Source organism: Nomascus leucogenys, chromosome 2, assembly GCF_006542625.1.
Source record: "Nomascus leucogenys isolate Asia chromosome 2, Asia_NLE_v1, whole genome shotgun sequence".
Taxonomy (NCBI): Eukaryota; Metazoa; Chordata; class Mammalia; order Primates; family Hylobatidae; genus Nomascus; species Nomascus leucogenys.
Window position 1 is genome coordinate 127,103,154 of NC_044382.1, and position 19,614 is coordinate 127,122,767.

The following is a 19,614-nucleotide window of genomic DNA, read 5'->3' on the forward strand; positions in this document are numbered from 1 at the left end:
GCACATATCTGGCTGTGGGTCAGCTATGTTTGATGCCTAGGATAAGAGCCATATTAAAGGAGTTTAAGCTGGGATAGTTTACTCCATATCAGATGTCTTTAAGTCGCAGAGTTGTACATATTTTCTTTTTCTTTGTGTTTTGTGTCTAATTCTGTCATCTTTTTTCTCCGGATTGTTGTTTGTTTATATTTTTACATAAATACTCTGTTGTCTTGTACCTTCTAGTATGTCTTCCCTGGTTTTCTTCTTTTAAAAAATAGCTTTATTAAGAGGATATACCATGAGTTCTTGTATGTTTATTTGACTGCACCCAGCATATCTGAGGAAAAGAGAGAGTGGGTTAATACCCTACATTATTCTTCTTTGAAACAGGTATAAGTTTAACCACAAAAGCACACAGTGACACACACATGCATACCCTCAGTACCTTCTTTTTTTTTTCTGTACTTCTGTAAAGAGTTAATATAATACTGAATTTTAGTAGGTTATAGAGACCTATTACTTAAATACAGGCATAAATTCCCTATTTTTGTTTGGTTTTTATGTGTTTTTGTTTTGTTTAGTTTTGAGACAGGGTCTTGCTTTGTCACCCAGACTGGAATGCAGTGCCCCAGTCATGGCTCACTGCAACCTCCACGTCCTGGGCTCAAGTGATCCTCTCGCCTCAGCTTCTCAAATAGCGGGGACTACAGGTGTGTGCCACCATGCTGGGCTAATATATTTTTTTCTTTTCGGATTGTTTATAGAGATGGGGTTTTGCCATGTTGCCCAGGCTTGTCTTGAACTCCTGAGCTGAGGCGATCTGCCTGCTTCAGTCTCCCAAAGTGCTGGAATTACAAGCATGAGACGTGTGCGCAGCCAGAAATCCCATTTTGTACCATATGGCCATTTTCAATTTGGCCAAACCATGTGGCATTTTTTTCCTACCTTTTCACTGTTTTATGGATTTTGCTGACTAGATGTTTTGAGCTATAGTGTAGCTGTAGCCAGGACAGGGATAGAGAAAAAGAGAGTGAGAAAAAATGGAGGGAGGTGGGTGTGAGGATGGGGAAAGGAGGAGAAACAAGGGGTTGGGGAAGGAAAGAAAAAAAGATGCTAGGAAGGGAGAGGTAGGGGACAGAAGGAGAGAGGTAGAAAGGGAGGGTGGCCTGGAAAGGCTGTGAAAGCAAAGAATGGTGGGAGAGGGAAGCCCGGAGAGGAGGTAGAAAGGGAGAAGAAGACAAGGAAATAGACAGAAAGAGGAGAGAGAGTCAGAGGGAGAGAGATGCAAGAATGGAGGAGAGAAGGAGAAGGAGAGAACAACCAATACAAATCATGCTGTTCTCCCTTCTCTTCTGCAACTTCTTTTTTAGTCAGGTGGGTATGTTTAACAAAGTGGCTACTAGACAGTATTTTGATTTCTTTTCTCATTTACTTTAACTCACTGAGTTGCTGATAAAACCTGCTGATTGTTGTGTTTTTAAAAATCAGATATGTATGCCGGAACAAGTTACTACTACAAAATATTGTGACTTTTTCTTTCTTTCTTCTAAACTTACTGAATTCCCTGATGGAAGGTAGTCCTTGTTGATAGGGTTTCAGCCTTTGAGCTCTTGATGCTTATGGGACTTATTAACATATATGTAATTGAGTTTTGCTTTTATTTTAAGGAGGTGGCAAAAAGGAAATTAACTGAAAGTCAAGGATGACTAAGGAGGGGGAAGTGTTTAGTACTTACTTTATCATGAATATTCAATTCTTGAATTTCACTGCTTTGGGCATCTGTTAGGCAAGGAGAGAATAAGTGTACCCAGTAGTTACTGTAGCTTTTTGTGACAGTGTGGAGGTGCCTTTATAGAAAGTAGAAAGGAAGCATATGATATAATTCAAAGAACTATCCACTCAATAAATCAGAGAATTTTATTAGAAGATGTGGTTATTTCTTGTGTGTCAACTGAGAGATTGTGGCTTAATCTAAGTCTTTGTTTTTTTAGATGTGAAAAGAATCTAATTGAGAGCTGGGATGGTGGCACACACCTGTAATCCCAGGATGAGGCGGGAGGATTACTTGAGCCAGAGGATTGCTTGAACCCAGGAGTCTGAGAGCACCCTGGGCAACATAGTGAGACCACATCTCTTAAAAAAAAAAAAAAGAAAGAACGTGTGGCAAGATTATTGAAACAAGAACTACTGAATTCTAGGCAGAAAAGAAATAGGTTGGCGAGCATTTGCTGTGGTGAAATCTGTACATGCTGATACTTTCTTCATTTGTACCTTAGTTGGTACATTTAAGTAATTACAGAATCATTGTAGACTTGTCTGTGATACTATGTGAAATTTGTATTTTTGCTTCTAAAATCTTTTCATTCCTTAGGGCTTCTGTGTGTAATGTACTGTTGACTTGCTGCAAAGATAATGTGTGTCGTCTTTGGGTAGAGACATTTTTACCAAATGATTGTTTGCTATACGGAGGTGACTGCAGCCATTGGACTGAATCAATTAATTTAACAAATAACTTCAAGAGAAATACTTCCAGTAAAGAACGAGTTCAAAATGCTTTAGAAGTGAGTGTTTTTGTTACATTACTTACTACAAGTTTTAAAACCTTTGGTACATTGCCTTTTTGGTAACAAAGTAATGTTATAAAAAATCTATATCCTAGGAAAATAATTCTTAGAAAATTTTCATTTCTATTTGGTTCAAAAAACATATTTTTATCTAGATTTTGTCTGGAACACAAAACTACCTATAATTATGAGGTTACTCTTAGGTTTACTGATGATGATAAAAGGATGATTACATTTGACTTAGCTGAAGTAACATGAAGTAAAATCTGAGAATGCAAAGATTTGACTCTAAAAATAACTTATTTTTTCTTTCTTAGAGCTTGAGTAGTTTATCCTATTCTGTTCTTCTACTTTTTTATCTTTAGAAACCCCAACCCACCCCCAGAACTTGGGGTCTTTACAAATTAATATTGAAAGTAAAAGTCAACTTTTGGTTTTTGGACACACTAAAGGTAGAATAGTAATACATTTGATCATAGCCTAAAGGCTGAGAAACAATAGTAGAATAGTAATACAGATTCTTCTAATTTTTTTTTTTTTTTTTTTTTCTGAAACAGATTCTCACTCTGTCAACTAGGTTGGAGTGCAGTGGCGTGATCTTGGCTCACTGTATTCCTGGCCTTAGCCTCCTGAGAAGCTGGAATTACAGGTGTGCATCACCATGCTCAGCAACTAATTTTTGTATTTTTAATAGGGAGAGGGCTTTACTGTGTTGGCCAGGGCTGGTCTCGAACTCTTGACCTCAAGTCATCTATCTGCCTTGGCCTCCCAAAAGGCTGGAATTACAGGCATAAGCCATGGTGCTCGGCCTGTTATTTTCTTAATACTGAAAACAAGAAGTGATTTTATTTTTTGTGGATTTTTTTTTGCGGGGGTTATTGTTTTGTTGTTTTTTGAGACAGAGTCTCTGTCTGTCACCCAGGATGGAGTGTAGTGGGGCGATATCAGCTCACAGCAACCTCTGCCTCCCGGGTTCAAGCAGTTCTCCCTCCTCAGCCTCCCGAGTAGCTGGGATTACAGGTGCGTGCCACCACGCCTGGCTAATTTTTGTATTTAAAGTGGAGATGGGGTTTTGCCATTTTGGCTCAAGTAATCCTCCCACCCAGGCTGGCTCGAACTCCCGGCCTCAAGTGATCTGCCTGCCTTGGCCTCCCAAAGTGCTGGGATCACAGGCGTGAGCCACCATGCCTGGCCCTGAAAACAGAAGTGATTTTAAAACAATTTATCTTTGAATGCTTTGTATGATTATGCAGCAACTATTTTTCTAATTTGAAGAGTATTCTGATGGCTCAGAATATAATAAATTCTGTATTGATTCAACAACGAATAGAATGGTTACATGTAGTAATAGCTGAAAGAAGTTGTTGACCAGGAATCTGAAGACTTGTTCTACCTTTTGCCCTGCCTCTTCTTAGCTAGATGATCTTGGGTTCTATATAGACTATTTTATCATATGAAAGATGAGAATAACAATATTTGCACTGCCCGCCTCATGGCGTCAAATGGGTTGATCTCTGTGAAAATGCTTTGTAAATTATGAAATGTCCCATGTGCAGTGGTAATATTATTTAATACTATGTGGTCACAAGGAGTTAGCTGTAGACGAAAGAGGACAGTGTATGTAGAGATATCATTCACAAACAATAGTATTGGAAAAAAAAATTTTTAACATTTGATTTTAGGAAATACATTTTAAGAAAATAAGCCTAATAAAAATTGCAAAATACTGTATGAGGGTTAAGAGAACAGCCAGGTACTTTAAGTCATTAATTTATTCTTCAGGATTCAAATTTGCTGTACCAAAATATTGAAAGGTGTTTTTACATATAAAATGTTAAAAGACATTTTTACATATAAAACATATAAAATGTTCTGAATTAGGATATATGTAACTTCTGACAATCATTATGTAACCTATACATAGATAACTTTTGACAATATAGGCATTAGTTTTGTTTCTATTCACACAGGTAAATCTGAGACATTTTCGTAGAGGTCGGAGGAGATCACTTGCACTTGTAGCACATACGGGATATCTGCCACATCAGCAGGATCCTCATCATGTTCACAGGAACACTCCACTGCATGCCAATGCACTTTGCCACTTTCATATTGCAGCCAGCATCAACCCAGCCACAGGTAATGAAACATTGTTCAAAACAAGTTTCTGAAATTGAATAGATTGATTTTATAACAAGTAAGTTATACTTTTAGTTTTCAAATAAGTAAAATATTGGAGGTGACTTTCTTAGCCCACTTTTCGTAGTAGCAAGCTCACTGATTTCTGTTTGTTTGCCCTTTAAGGCCATGATTTGACCTGTGATTTAGGATCTTGATAAGGCACTGAAGTTCATTGTTTATTCAAAAATTGATATTTAAACTGTTACTTAATAAAGGTCAGTACTACAGATGTAGTATTGATTTTTTTAATTTTTATTTTTTATAGACATGGAGTCTCACTGTGTTGCCCAAGCTGGCCTCAAACTGTTGGCCTCAAGCAATCTTCTTGCCTTGGCCTCCCAAAATGCTGGGACATTACCAGCATGAGCCATCATGCCCAACCTCTAATAGTAGTATTTTATAATTATCATATAGTTCTTAAAATCTTTGTGTTTGGTACTTGATCTTTGGAGCCAGTTCCATAAAGAGGGCAGAAATATGTAAAAGTTATTACTGGGAGAATTAAGAAACTTATCTCTGTAGTCAAATATGTACTATTAGACTAAGAGATCTAGAATATCTGGGTCTGCCTATGAATTTGAAGATTTAAGTACTTATTATTTTTGAAATGAGGAATCACTCCCGTTACCCACGCTGGAGTGCAGTGGCACGAACACAGTTCACTGCAACCTCGACTTCCCAAGACCAGGTGATTCTCGCATCTCAGCCTCCCAAGTAGCTGGGACTACAGGTGTATACCACCATGCCCAACTAATTGTTTGTATTTTTAGTAGATACTCAGTTTCACCATGTTTCTAGGCTGGTCTCGAACTCCTGAGCTCAAGAGTTCCACCTGCCTTGGCCTCCTAAAGTATTGAGATTACAGGCATGAGCCACTGTACCTAGCCAGGACTTATTATTTTAGTAATTTTTTTTATTATACTTTAAGTTCTAGGGTACATGTGCACAACGTGCAGGTTTGTTATGTATGTATACATGTGCCATGTTGGTGTGCTGCACCCATTAACTCGTCATTTACATTAGGTATATCTCCTAATGCTATCCCTCCCCCATTCCCCCATCCCACAACAGTCCCCAGTATGTGATGTTCCCCTGCCTGTGTCCCTGTGTTCTCATTGTTCAATTCCCACCTATGACAGAGAACAGGTGGTGTTGGGTTTTTTGTCCTTGCAATAGTTTGCTGAGAATGATGGTTTCCAGCTTCATCCATGTCCCCACAGAGGACATGAACTCATCCTTTTTTATGGCTGCATAGTATTCCATGGTGTATATGTGCCACATTTTCTTAATCCATTCTATCATTGATGGACATTTGGGTTGGTTCCAAGTCTTTGCTATTGTGAATAGTGCCGCAATAAACATACATGTGCATGTGTCTTTATAGCAGCATGATTTATAGTCCTTTGGGTATATACCCAGTAATGGGATGGCTGGGTCAAATGGTATTTCTAGTTCTAGATCCCTGAGGAATCGCCACACTGACTTCCACAATGGTTGAACTAGTTTACAGTCCCACCAACAGTGTAAAAGTGTTCCTATGTCTCCACATCCTCTCCAGCACCAGTTGTTTCCTGACTTTTTAATGATCACCATTCTAACTGGTGTGAGATGGTATCTCATTGTGGTTTTGATTTGCATTTCTCTGATGGCCAGTGATGATGCGCATTTTTTCATGTTTTTTTGGCTGCATAAATGTCTTCTTTTGAGAAGTGTCTTTTCATATCCTTTGCCCCCTTTTTGATGGGGTTGTTTGTATTTTTCTTGTAAATTTGTTTGAGTTCTTTGTAGATTCTGGATATTATCCCTTTGTCAGATGAGTAGATTGCAAAAATTTTCTCCCATTCTGTAGGTTGCCTGTTCACTCTGATGGTAGTTTCTTTTGCTGTGCAGAACCTCCTTACTTTAATTCTGTCCCATTTGTCAATTTTCGCTTTTGTTGCCATTGCTTTTGGTGTTTTAGACATGAAGTCCTTGCCCATGCCTATGTCCTGAATGGTATTGCCTAGGTTTTCTTCTGGGGTTTTTATAGTTTTAGGTCTGACATTTAAGTCTTTAATCCATCCTGAATTAATTTTTGTATAAGGTGTAAAGAAGGGATTCAGTTTCAGCTTTCTACATATGGCTAGCCTGTTTTCCCAGCGCCATTTGTTAAATAGGAAATCCTTTCCCCATTTCTTGTTTTTGTCAGGTTTGTCAAAGATAAGATGGTTATAGATGTGTGGTGTTATTTCTGAGGGCTCTGTTCTGTTCCATTGGTCTATATCTCTGTTTTGGTACCAGTACCATGCTGTTTTGGTTACTGTAGCCCTGTAGTATAGTTTGAAGTCAGACAGCATGATGCTTCCAGGTTTGTTCTTTTGGCTTAGGATTGACTTGGCAATGCGGGCTCTTTTTTGGTTCCATATGAACTTTAAAGTAGTTTTTTCCAATTCTGTGAAGAAAGTCATTGGTAGCTTGATGGGGATGGTATTGAATCTTTAAATTACCTTGGGCAGTATGGCCATTTTCACGAATTGATTCTTCCTATCCATGAGCATGGAATGTTCCTCCATTTGTTTGTGTCCTCTTATTTCATTGAGCAGTGGTTTTTAGTTCTCCTTGAAGAGGTCCTTCACATCCTTTGTAAGTTGGATTCCTAGGTATTTTATTCTCTTTGAAGCAATTGTGAGTGGGAGTTCACTCATGATTTGGCTCTCTGTTAGTCTGTTATTGTTGTATAAGAATGCTTGTGATTTTTGCACACTGATTTTGTATCCTGAGACTTTGCTGAAGTTGCTTATCAGCTTAAGGAGATTTTGGGCTGAGATGATAGGGTTTTCTAAATATACAGTTATGTCATCTGCAAACAGAGACAATTTGACTTCCTCTTTTCCTAACTGAATACCCTTTATTTCTTTCTCCTGTCTGATTGCCCTGGCCAGAACTTCCAACACTGTGTTGAATAGGAGTGATGAGAGAAGGTATCTCTGTCTTATGCCAGTTTTCAAAGGGAATGCTTCTAGTTTTTGCCCATTCAGTATGATATTGGCTGTGGGTTTGTCATAAATAGCCCTTATTATTTTTAGATACGTCCCATCAATAACTAATTTGTTGAGAGTTTTTAGCATGAAGGGCTGTTGAATTTTGTCAAAGGCCTTTTCTGCATCTATTGAGATAATCATGTGGTTTTTATCATTGGTTCTGTTTATGAGACGGATTACGTTTATTGATTTGCGTATGTTGAACCAGCCTTGCATCCCAGGGATGAAGCCGACCTGATCGTGGTGGATAAGCTTTCTGATGTGCTGCTGGATTCAGTTTGCCAGTGTTTTATTGAGGATTTTTGCATCAGTGTTCATCAGGGATATTGGTCTAAAATTCTCTTTTTTTGTTGTGTCTCTGCCAGACTTTGGTTTCAGGATGGTGCTGGCCTCATTAAATGAGTTAGGGAGGATTGCCTCTTTTTCTATTGATTGGAATAGTTTCAGAAGGAATGGTACCAGCTCCTCCTTGTACATCATAGAATTTGGCTGTGAATCTGTCTGGTCCTAGACTTTTTTTGGTTGGTAAGCTATTGATTATTGCCTCAATTTCAGAGCCCAGTATTGGTCTATTCACAGATTCAACTTCTTCCTGATTTAGTCTTGGGAGGGTGTATGTGTCGAGGAATTTATCCATTTCTTCTAGATTTTCTAGTTTATTTGCGTAGAGATGTTTATAGTATTCTCTGATGGTAGTTTGTATTTCTGAGGGATCGGTGGTCATATCCCCTGTATCATTTTTTATTGCGTCTATTTGATTCTTCTCTCTTTTCTTCTTTATTAGTCTTGCTAGTGGTTTATCAATTTTGTTAATCTTTTCAAAAAACCAGCTCCTGGAATCATTAATTTTTTTGAAGGGATTTTGTGTCTCTATTTCCTTCAGTTCTGCTCTGATGTTAGTTATTTCTTGCCTTCTGCTAGCTTTTGAATGTGTTTGCTGTTGCTTCTCTTGTTCTTTTAACTGGGATGGTAGGATGTCAATTTTAGATCTTCCCTGCTTTCTCTTGTGGGCATTTAGTGCTATAAATTTCCCTCTACACACTGCTTTAAACGTGTCCCAGAGATTCTGGTATGTTGTGTCTTTGTTCTCATTGGTTTCAAAGAACATCTTTCTTTCTGCCTTCATTTCGTTATGTACCCAGTAGTCATTCAGGATAGGTTGTTCAGTTTCCATGTAGTTGAGCAGTTTTTAGTGAGTTTCTTAATCCTGAGTTCTAGTTTGAGTGCACTGTGGTCTGAGAGACAGTTTGTTATAATTTCTGTGCTTTTACATTTGCAGAGGAGTGCTTTACTTCCAACTGTGTGGTGGTCAGTTTTGGAATAAGTGTGATATGGTGCTGAGACGATTGTATGTTCTGTTGATTTGGGGCGGCAAGTTCTGTAGATGTCTGTTAGGTCCACTTGGTGCAGAGCTGAGTTCAATTCCTGCATATCCTTGTTAACTTTCTGTCTCGTTGATCTGTCTAATGTTGACAGTGGGGTGTTAAAGTCTCCCATTATTATTGTGTGGGAGTCTCAGTCTCTTTATAGTTCTCTATGGACTTGCTTTATGAATCTGGGTGCTCCTGTAGAGGGTGCATATATATTCAGAATAGTTAGCTCTTCTTGTTGAATTGATCCTTTTACCATTATGTAATGGCCTTCTTTGTCTCTTTTGATCTTTGTTCGTTTAAAGTCTGTTTTATCAGAGACTAGGATTGCAACCCCTGCCTTTTTTTGTTTTCCATTTGCTTGGTAGATCTCCTCCATCCCTTTATTTTGAGCCTATGTGTGTCTCTGCACGTGAGATGGGTCTCCTGAATACAGCACACTAATGGGTCTTGACTCTTTATCCAGTTTGCCAGTCTGTGTCTTTTAATTCAGCATTTAGCCCATTGACATGTAAGGTTAATATTGTTATGTGTGACTTTGATCCTGTCATTATGATGTGGGCTGGTTATTTTGCTTGTTAGTTGATGCAGTTTCTTGCTAGCATTGATGGTCTTTACAATTTGGCATGTTGTTGTAGTGGCTGGTACCTGTTGTTCTTTTCAATGTTTAGTGCTTCCTTCAGGAGCTCTTTTAGGGCAGGCCTGGTGGTGACAAAATCTCTCAGCATTTGCTTGTCTGTAAAGTATTTTATTTCTCCTTCACGTATGAAGCTTAGTTTGGCTGGATATGAAATTCTGGGTTGAAAATTCTTTTCTTTAAGAATGTTGAATATTGGCCCCCACTGTCTTCTGGCTTGTAGAGTTTCTGCCAAGAGATCAGCTGTTAGTCTGATGGGCTTCCCTTTGTGGGTAACCCGACCTTTCTCTCTGTCCGTCCTTAATATTTTTTCTCCATTTCAGCTTTGGTGAATCTGATGATTAGGTGTCTTGGAGTTGCTCTTCTCGGAGAGTATCTTTGAGGCGTTCTCTGTATTTCCTGAAGCTGAATGTTGACCTGCCTTGCTAGATTGGGGACGTTCTCCTGGATAATATCCTGCAGAGTGTTTTCCAACTTGGTTGCATTCTCCCTGTCACTTTCATGTACCCCAGTCAGACGTAGATTTGGTCTTATCACATAGTCTCATATTTCTTGGAGGCTTTGTTCGTTTCTTTTTACTCTTTTTTCTCTAAACTTCTCTTCTCACTTCATTTCATTCATTTGATCTTCAATCACTGATACCCTTTCTTCCAGTTGATCAAATCGGCTACTGAAGTTTGTGCATTCATCAAGTAGTTCTCGTGCCGTGGTTTTCAGCTCCATCAGGTCATTTAAGGATTTCTCTGCGTTGGTTATTCTAGTTAGCCATTTGTCTAATCTTTTTTCAAGGTTTTTAACTTCTTTGCGATGGGTGCGAACTTCCTCCTTTAGCTTGGAGAAGTTTGATTGTCTGAAGCTTTCTCTCAACTCGTCAAAGTCATTCTCTGTCCAGCTTTGTTCCATTGCTGGTGAGGAGCTGCATTCCTTTGGAGGGGGAGAGGCGCTCTGATTTTTAGAATTGTCAGCTTTTCTGCTCTGTTTTTTCCCCATCTTTGTGGTTTTATTCACCTTTGGTCTTTGATGATGGTGACGTACAGATGGGGTTTTGGTGTGGATGTCCTTTCTGTTTGTTAGTTTTCCTTCTAACAGTCAGGACCCTCAGCTGCAGGTCTGTTGGAGTTTGCTGGAAGTCCACTCCAGACCCTGTTTGCCTGGGTATTTGCAGCAGAGGCTGCAGAACAGTGAGTATTGCTGAACAGCAAATGTTGCTGCCTGATTGTTCCTCTGAAAGCTTCGTCTCAGAGGGGTACCAGGCCCTGTGAGGTATCAATCTGGCCCTACTGGAGGGTGTCTCCCAGTTAGGCTACTCGGGGGTCAGGGACCCACTTGAGGAGGCCGTCTGTCCGTTCTCAGATCTCAAACTCCGTGCTGGGAGAACCATTACTCTCTTCAAAGCTGTCAGACAGGGACATTTAAGTCTGCAGAGGTTTCTGCTGCCTTTTGTTCAGCTATGCCCTGCCTCCAGAGGTGGAGTCTATAGAGGCAGGCAGGTCTCCTTGAGCTGAGGTGGGCTCTACCCAGTTTGGGCTTCCCAGCTGCTTTGTCTACCTACTCAAGCATCAGCAATGGTGACGCCCCTTCCCCACCCTTGCTGCCACCTTGCAGTTCGATCTCAGACTGCTGTGCTAGCAAAGATTGAAGCTCCTTGGGCGTGGGACCCTCTGAGCCAGGTGCGGGATATAATCTCCTGGTGTGCCATTTGCTAAGACTGTTGGAAAAGCATGGTATTAGGGTGGGAGTGACCTGATTTTCCAGGTGCCCTCCGTCACCACTTCCGTTGGCTAGGAAGGGGAATTCCCTGACCCCTTGTGCTTCCCAGGTGAGACGATGCCTCACCCTGCTTCAGCTCATGCTCAGTGGGCTGCACCCACTGTCGTGCCCCCACTGTCTGACAAGCCCCCGTGAGATGAATCCGGTACCTCAGTTGGAAATGCAGAAATAACCCATCTCCTGTGTTGCTCACACTGGAGCTGTTCCTATTTGGCCATCTTGGAATCCTCCCTTTTTTTTTTTTTTTTTTTTTTTTTGAAATGGAGTCTTGCTCTGTCTCCCAGGCTGGAGTGCAGTGGGGCAGTCTTGGCTCACTGCAAGCTCAGCCCCCCAGGTTCACGCCGTTCTCCTGCCTCAGCCTCGTCAGTAGCTGGGATTACAGGCGCCCGCCACCATGCTGGGCTAATATTTTTGTATTTTTTAGTAGAGACGGGGTTTCACTGTGTTAGCCAGGATGGTCTCTATCTCCTGACCTCTTCGTCTGCCCACCTCGGCCTCCGAAAGTGCTGAGATTACAGGTGTGAGCCACCACGCCCGGCCTTTTTTGGACAGGGTCTTGCTCCATTTCCCAGGCTGGAATGCAGTGGTGCGATCTTGGCTCACTGCAACCTCCATCTCTCGGGGTCAAACGTTTCTCATGGCTCAGCCTCCCAAGAAGCTGGGATTACAGGAATGTGCCACTGTGCCCAGCTAATTTTGGCATTTTTAATAGTGACAGGTTTTCGCCATGTTGGCCAGACTGATACTGAACTCTAGGCCTCAAGCATTCTGTCCACCTCAAGTAAATAATTTTTGTGAGTATAAGAACTAGTTGTCACAATTGGAGCATTTAAAGTAGAGCCTGGAATATTACTTGAGGAAAACATTAAAGGCAATATTTGCATAAGGTGTTATTTGTACAAAAAGTGAAAAGTAAAAGCCTCATTTCACCTCTCCTCCACCTTTCTCCCTCTCCCTAGAAGACAACGACTAACAACTTTTGATGAATTTTTATTACGGAATATTCTTTTTCATTTTTTGAGTTGGACTCTTGCTCTGTTGCCCAGGCTGCAGTGCAGTGGTGTGATCTCAGATCATAGCAACCTCCGCCTCCTGGGTCAAGCAATTCTCCTGCCTCAGCCTCCTGAGTAGCTGGGATTACAGGCACCCACCACCACGCCCAGGTCATTTTTTATATTTTTGGTAGAGACCAAGTTTCACCATGTTGGCCAAGCTGGGCTCAAACTCCTGACCTTGTGATCCACCTGCCTCGGCCTCCCAAAGTGCTGGGATTACAGGCGGGAGCCACCATGCCTGGCTTTTCTCTACCTTTTATTTTAAAACATAGATTTGTTTTGGAGAAAATTGTTTACACTCCTTGAGTTCATTCTAGCCTTTACAGTGTAGCAGACACCAACATGATCCAGGTTTGATTTAATGTGATACTTAAATTTTTGCTTAGTTCTACTAATTACGGATTATTTGCAGCAACTCACTGGATTTGTACTTCAGTATACTCAATTTAACATTCATATCAAAAGTAACACCAAGGAGCTGGGCGTGGTCACTCATACCTGTAGTCCCAACACTTTGGGAGGCTGAGGCGGGCAGATCACCTGAGGCCAGGAGTTCAAGACCAGCCTGGCTAACATTGTAAAACCCCGTCTCTACCAAAAATACAAAAAAAAATTAGTCGGGTGTGTTGGCAGGCGCCTGTAGACCCAGCTACTTGGGCGGCTGGGGCAGGAGAATTGCTTGAACCTGGAAGGCAGAGGTTGTAGTGAGCCAATATTACACGACTGCACTCCAGCCTGGGTGAGAGAGCGAGACTCCATCTCAAAAAAAAAAAAAAAGTAGGTAATACCAAGGAACAAATACTTTTTTAGCTGAGTTGACTGTCTTGAATGCTTTTCTTGAGTGTGAGAAGGGAACCTCAACTTCAGTCTTGATGCTAACAAACAAGCAGTCCATCTTAGAATTAGCTCATTAAAGAGGTTGATAGGTCAATCTATTAAGTAAAAACTAATTGTTGTTGATATTAAGATACTTATGTTACTAGTTCCTTTGACATTATGGTGATTTTTTTTTTTTTTTTTTGTGAGACAGAATCTCGCTCTGTCGCCAAGCTGGAGTGCAGTGGTGTAATCAAGGCTCACTGCAACCTCTGCCTCTAGGGTTCAAGGAATTCTTCTGCCTCAGCCTCCTTAGTAGCTGGGATTACAGGCGTGCGCCACCATGCCTGGCTAATTTTTGTATTTTTAGTAGAGACGGTGTTTCACCATGTTGGCGAGGCTGGTCTTGAACTCCTGACCTCCTCGTGATCCACCTGCCTTGGCCTCCCAAGGTGCTGGGATTACAGGCGTGAGGCACTGCACCCAGCCAACATTTTTTTTTTTTAATTGTGGATCAGTTTAAAATTTGCTTGTTATCAAAATTTGTTATAAATTAAGATATTTTTATTAACAGAGCTACAAATTACAGACATTTTATCATGTGAATGTTTTTCAGTGTTAAACATTTATGATTAAATAAATTATACTATATGACCTAGAATATATAATTTAATCTCCTTTGCAGTAGATACATTAAATTTACCGTTTAAATCTGTTACCATTAATAATACTGGCAAACATGTTGGAAGTCTTTTCTTTTACATCACAACATTGTTATGTGAATTTTTGACAGTAGAAACAAAAATACAGAAATACAATATATAAATATAGCTAAATACAGAATGGTGACTTTTTTCTCTTCCAGGGTAAAAAGACTTCTTTTCTCTTCTAGTGAAATAGACTGCATAAGCAGAAAAAGATTGGTTCATTAGCTTTACAGTTTTGCGTAGAAATGATCTATAAATGCATTTCCCCCCCTGCTACTTACCGAAAGTATAAAAAGGAAGTTAAAGGAAAGTTTCCTTATTGGTTACTACCATAAGAAAGATGCAATATTCTATTTTAGCAGGTATTATTTTTGAGGCGGAGCCTCACTGTGTTGCCCAGGCTGAAGTGCAGTGGTGTGATCTCGGCTCACAGCAAACTCCACCTCCTGGATTCATGCCATTCTCCTGCCTCAGCCTCCCAAGTACCTGGGACTACAGGCGCCTGCCACCACTCCTGGCTACTTTTTTGTATTTTTAATAGAGGTGGGGTTTCACTGTGTTAGCCAGGATGGTCTCAATCTCCTGACCTCGTGATCCACCCACCTTGGCCTCCCAAAGCACTGGGAATACAGGCGTGAGCCACGGCACCTGGCCAATATATATTTAAAGAATCCAAAACAAACAAAGGTTGCTATAAAAAAGTTCTGTATGCACTGTAAGCATATAGGTTTTTTTCTTTTTTCATGTGTATTTTTAAACAGTGGAAGAGTCAACTGTGTTAGACTAAATTATGTTATTGGCTGGGTGCGATGGCTCACACCTCTAATCCCAGCACTTTAGGAGGCCGAGGCAGTGGTGAAGTCAGGAGTTTGAGACCAGCCTGGCCAACATGGTGAAACCCCGTCTCTGCTAAAAATACAAAATTAGCCAGGCGTGGTGCCGCATGCCTGTACTCCCAGGTACTTGGGAGGCTGAGGCAGGAGAATCACTTGAACCTGGGAGGCGGAGGTTGCAGTGAGCTGAGATTGCACCATTGCCCTCCAGCCTGGGCAGCAAGAGTGAAACTCTGTCTCAAAAATAAAATAAAATAAAATAATAAAATAAAATAAAATAAATAAAATAAAATAATTGTATATGCTGCATTGAATGGAACCTTTATAATTAACGAAAAAGTTTGCGTCATAGCAATTTATCCTCATTGAAAACCTTGCAGCATCCTTTTATTTTGGAATATCCTGTCAACAGCCATACCGCCAGGACATGACTGTATAACCATAAAATGTTCTCTTGCATTAAATTGAAGATATCTGTTCAATAAAAGACAAAAAAGAAAATGTAGGAATTGTACTTAGAGATGTTACTTTCTAAGTGCACAACACCGTGGACAATTCAAGGCATCATAATCTCCATCAATAACAATAACACAATTTTTGTCCTGCTGTTAAAATCCATCGTTATAGACAAAACTGGTGAAGATTGATTAGACAGATTCATCTAACAGTGATGTCCAAGCTGGCGTTGGCAACTAATGCATAACTGGTGGTCAGTAGAGAGTTTGAAAGATCTTCACTTTCTATTGTTCTTTTCCAGGGGTCTTGAAGAGTTCTGTTCTAAAATATGTTATTGAGTTGAGCTTCTCAGTTTGCTTTCTCATTCTCAAACTGATGACGTTTTTCCTCTAGTTCTTTGTATTGTGCTTAAATTCCTTTTTGCTCTTGGTACCGTTGAAGCTCAGTTTCAGAGCCCTTCAGTTTTTGAACTTTTTTTTTTTTTTGACCTTCATCTTGAACACCTGCTTCGTCTCTATCTCCATCTTCTTCATTTTAGCTACATGCTCTCTTCTTTCCTCTTGCATTTGTGCCAGAGGGCTCTTAGTAAGCTGCCCTTTATTCTTGTTGTTATCAACTCCATTGTAAGTCAGCTGCCAGTTTCTTACTTCTTTGGTTTTCATAGCGGGCATTATCAGGAACATCTTTCAAGTCTTGTATGTGTGTTCCTATCAAGATATTCCTTAGAATTGTAAAATTACAGTGTTCAACATATTCAACATCAGCAACACCCCTAGGATACTGCCTTGCTCTGACTCTCTTGCCATTAACTTCAGTGGTAGTATTACTGACTACCACAGCAAGTGGTAAACAGTCCTTTATCTTTTTTTTTTTTTTTTTTTTTTTTGAGACACAGTCTCGCTCTGTCACCCAGGCAAGCTTGGAATAAAATTCCAGGATAGAATTTTAGTTCAACTTTAAACTTACAGAATTACTCATAGAATTACTTGGTCTGGTAATCTGGTGTGCAGTGACCAATAGCTCACTGCAACTTCTGCCTCCTGGCTTCAAGTGATTCTTGTGACTCAGCCTCCCAAGTAGCTGGGATTACAGGCACATGCCACCACGCCCAGCTAAATTTTGTATTTTTAGTAGAGATGGGGTTTCATCATGTTGACCAGGCTGGTCTCGAACCTCTGGCCTCAAGTGATTTGCCTGCTCCGGCCTCCCATAGTGCTGGGATTACAGACGTGAGCTGCTGCACCCAGCCAGTCCTGTATCTTTTTAACAAGTTTATTTTCTTCATCATGTGTTTTTGGAAATTCATGTATTTAATTTTATGTTCTTAGATTTCTTTCATTATCTGTTTTGAAAGTCTTGGCATTTCTTTGATATCAGCATGTCTGCTTTGGCAATAAGTGGGAATGATATTCACTTTTCAAGCAAAAGCTTCATAAACTTAGTATCCAATGGTTTAAGTCCATGTCCTGAAGCAGCAATGAAGTATAAACAACACTGCACCCTGTTATCAGGCATCTGACATCTGTTTTATCATGATTCTCCATTTAGGTGGTCCACAATTTACTATCAGTGTAGTCAGTAACCAACAATTACTATTACCCATTGCAACTGTAAATCATGGGATATCAACTCTTGTGAGCAGCAGCTGAACACCACCTTCTTTGATTAAAACTTTGCATAGTTCCACCTGCACAGTCTTTTTAATTCTATGAGAAGGATCTGGATACTCTGGAGAAAACAAATCTGTGAAAAATAATGAGTTGATTAATGTAAAGTTTCCGAATCCAGATTCACCCACTATCATAAGTATGAATTCCAACCCTCTCTTCACTGATTTTCTAGATATTTGATTTGGGAGACTGGAAAATCCCACACAGACTTCAGGGTTCTTCTGTTGAGCTACTGTGCTGCTGTTGATGCTTCTCTCCTCAGCAGCAGATCTCTTGCTGACTGACATCCCCTCCCCACTCCATGACTAGCCCCAGCTGGAGATCTTATTTAGAGGTTAAATAAAATGTGTTCCAGAGATTTAAAGATAAATGAAATATTATAAATTTGTTCAGACCTGTAGAATGTACCACCAAGAATGAACCCTAAGGTAAACTATAGACTTTGCGTGATAGTGATGTGTCAGTGTAGATTCATCAATTGTAATAAATGTACCACTTTGGTAGTGGATATTGATAATGTGGGAGGCTATGCATATGTAGGATGGGGAATATGGCTGTACCTTTGAATTTTGCTCTGAACTTAAAACTACTCTAAAAAATAGTATTTAAAAAATCTCAAAATAGTCCAGGCGCGGTGGCTCACGCCTGTAATCCCAGCACTTTGGGAGGCTGAGGCAGGTGGATCACAAGGTCGGGAGATCGAGACCATCTTGGACAACATGATGAAACCCTGTCTCTACTGAAAATACAAAAATCAGCTGGGCGTGATGGCGTGTGCCTGTAATCACAGCTACTCGGGAGGCTGAGGCAGGAGAATGGCCTGAACCAGGGAGTTTGCAGTAAGCCAAGATCGTGCCAGTGCACTCCAGCCTGGCAACAGAGCAAAACTCTGTCTCAAAAAAACATAATCTCAAAATAAAATTAAAAAATGAAAGAGGAAGACTTTCAGGCAAACAAAATATAAATGTAATAGTAATAAAAATTTGAAACATGGATGTTTTATATGCTAGAAGGTAAAAACTTTAATTTTATAATATTTTTTTCTCTTATAGACATTCCACTTCTTCCATCTATTACATCTCTGAGTCTAAATGAAAATGAAGAGAAGACTGGACCTTTTGTTGTACACTGGCTAAACAATAAAGAACTGCATCTTACTTTATCCATGGAAGTTTTTTTACAGCAACTTAGAAAAAGTTTTGAACAACCATCTTCTGAGGCCAGTGTAGAAGATTCTCATCAGGCAGATGTAAAATCTGATGAAGGTAAAACTTCAAGAAGAAAGAAAAATTTAAAGTTTTGTTCAAAATAGCAAACATTTTCATATTAGGGTAAAACTAGCTACTTGTAATAAACTTCAAAATTGCAATGACATGATCCAAACATGGACTAGCTCCTTTAATAATCTAATGTAGGTATTTCTGTTACAGGTGGCTTTCTTCCACCTGGTTATTTAAGGACTGGGGGTTCTCATTCTTCTGGTTTTGTTAGCCCTTAGGACTTTCCTATATAAAGGACTGTCTGTAGACTAGCAGCATTGGTGTTACCCAGGAGCTTGTTAGAATGCATGTCTCAAGGTCCACACAGACCCACCAAACCAGAATCTGCAATTTAATGAAATTTCCAGGTGATTTGTATGTACGTTAAAGTTTGAGAAGCATTGGAACTAGAACATTAAATTTCTCTGCCTTTGGCCTTCAGTTGGTGTAGAGAGAGAGGCAGAGAGAAAGAGAGCGTAGCTATTTTTCAACTACCTTGATTGACACGTATCACTTACACTGTCTTTCAGGTGGCAAGAACTAGTCACAGGGTGCGTGTAGTTCCTGACTCTGTAGGCTTTATATACTGAGAAATGGGAAGTAAGAAACTGTGGTGGGCAGCTAGCCATCTGTGTGACAGTCTGTCGTTCATAAATGTGTTTGTTTTTTTTTTAAAGTTTTGTTTTAATTTGTTTAATTTTTAATTTCAAGATTGTTATGATCATTAGGGAAGAAAAATCAAACAGGTACACAGAGTTATAAAGTTTCCAGATTGTTAAGTTTGATAAGTATCCTTCCAGTTTGATTCTGTTCTTGTGCTCATACAAACGTCTAAATATAGACACTTAAAAGTTGTACTATGGATGTTCATTTTTATACGGAAATAATGTTCTGCACTTTGTGTTTTGTTTGTTTGTTTTTGTTTGTTTGTTTTTTTATGGGGTCTTGCTCTGTCACCCAGACTGGAGTGCAGTGGCGCAATCTTGGCTCACTGCAGCCTCCACCTCCCGGGTTCAAGCAATTCTCCTGCCTCAGCCTCCTGAGTAGCTGGGATTACAGGCATCCGCCACCACGCCCGGCTAATTTTTGTATTTTTAGTCGAGACAGGGCTTCACCATGTTTGCCAGGCTGGTCTCGAACTCCTGACCTCAGGTGATCCATCCACCTGGGCCTCCCAAAGTGCTGGGATTACAAGCGTGAAACACCATGCTCGGCCTGTGCTTTGTTTCAATTCAGTCAGTAATGGGTAGTTTTTCATTTCATTGTATTTAACGGCTGCTGAGTATTCCATGTC

At 40.1% G+C, this 19,614-nt stretch overlaps 1 protein-coding gene and 1 pseudogene across 3 annotated transcripts in view; one reads left to right on the top strand and one right to left on the bottom strand.

The window, feature by feature from the left end:
• DMXL1 (Dmx like 1) overlaps nt 1-19,614 on the top strand; it is a 173,490-nt gene that overhangs the window by 35,481 nt on the left and 118,395 nt on the right. For all 3 annotated transcript variants that reach the window (XR_004031469.1, XM_030818105.1, XM_030818110.1), the window contains exons 8-10: nt 2,354-2,543; nt 4,517-4,685; nt 18,114-18,326. Coding sequence is in view for 2 of the 3 variants with exons in the window: in XM_030818105.1 (XP_030673965.1) it covers nt 2,354-2,543; nt 4,517-4,685; nt 18,114-18,326 (572 nt within the window). In the remaining variant the exon portion in view is untranslated. The remainder of the gene's footprint in view (nt 1-2,353; nt 2,544-4,516; nt 4,686-18,113; nt 18,327-19,614) is intronic.
• Nucleotides 15,669-17,351, bottom strand: LOC101176484 (annotated as a pseudogene).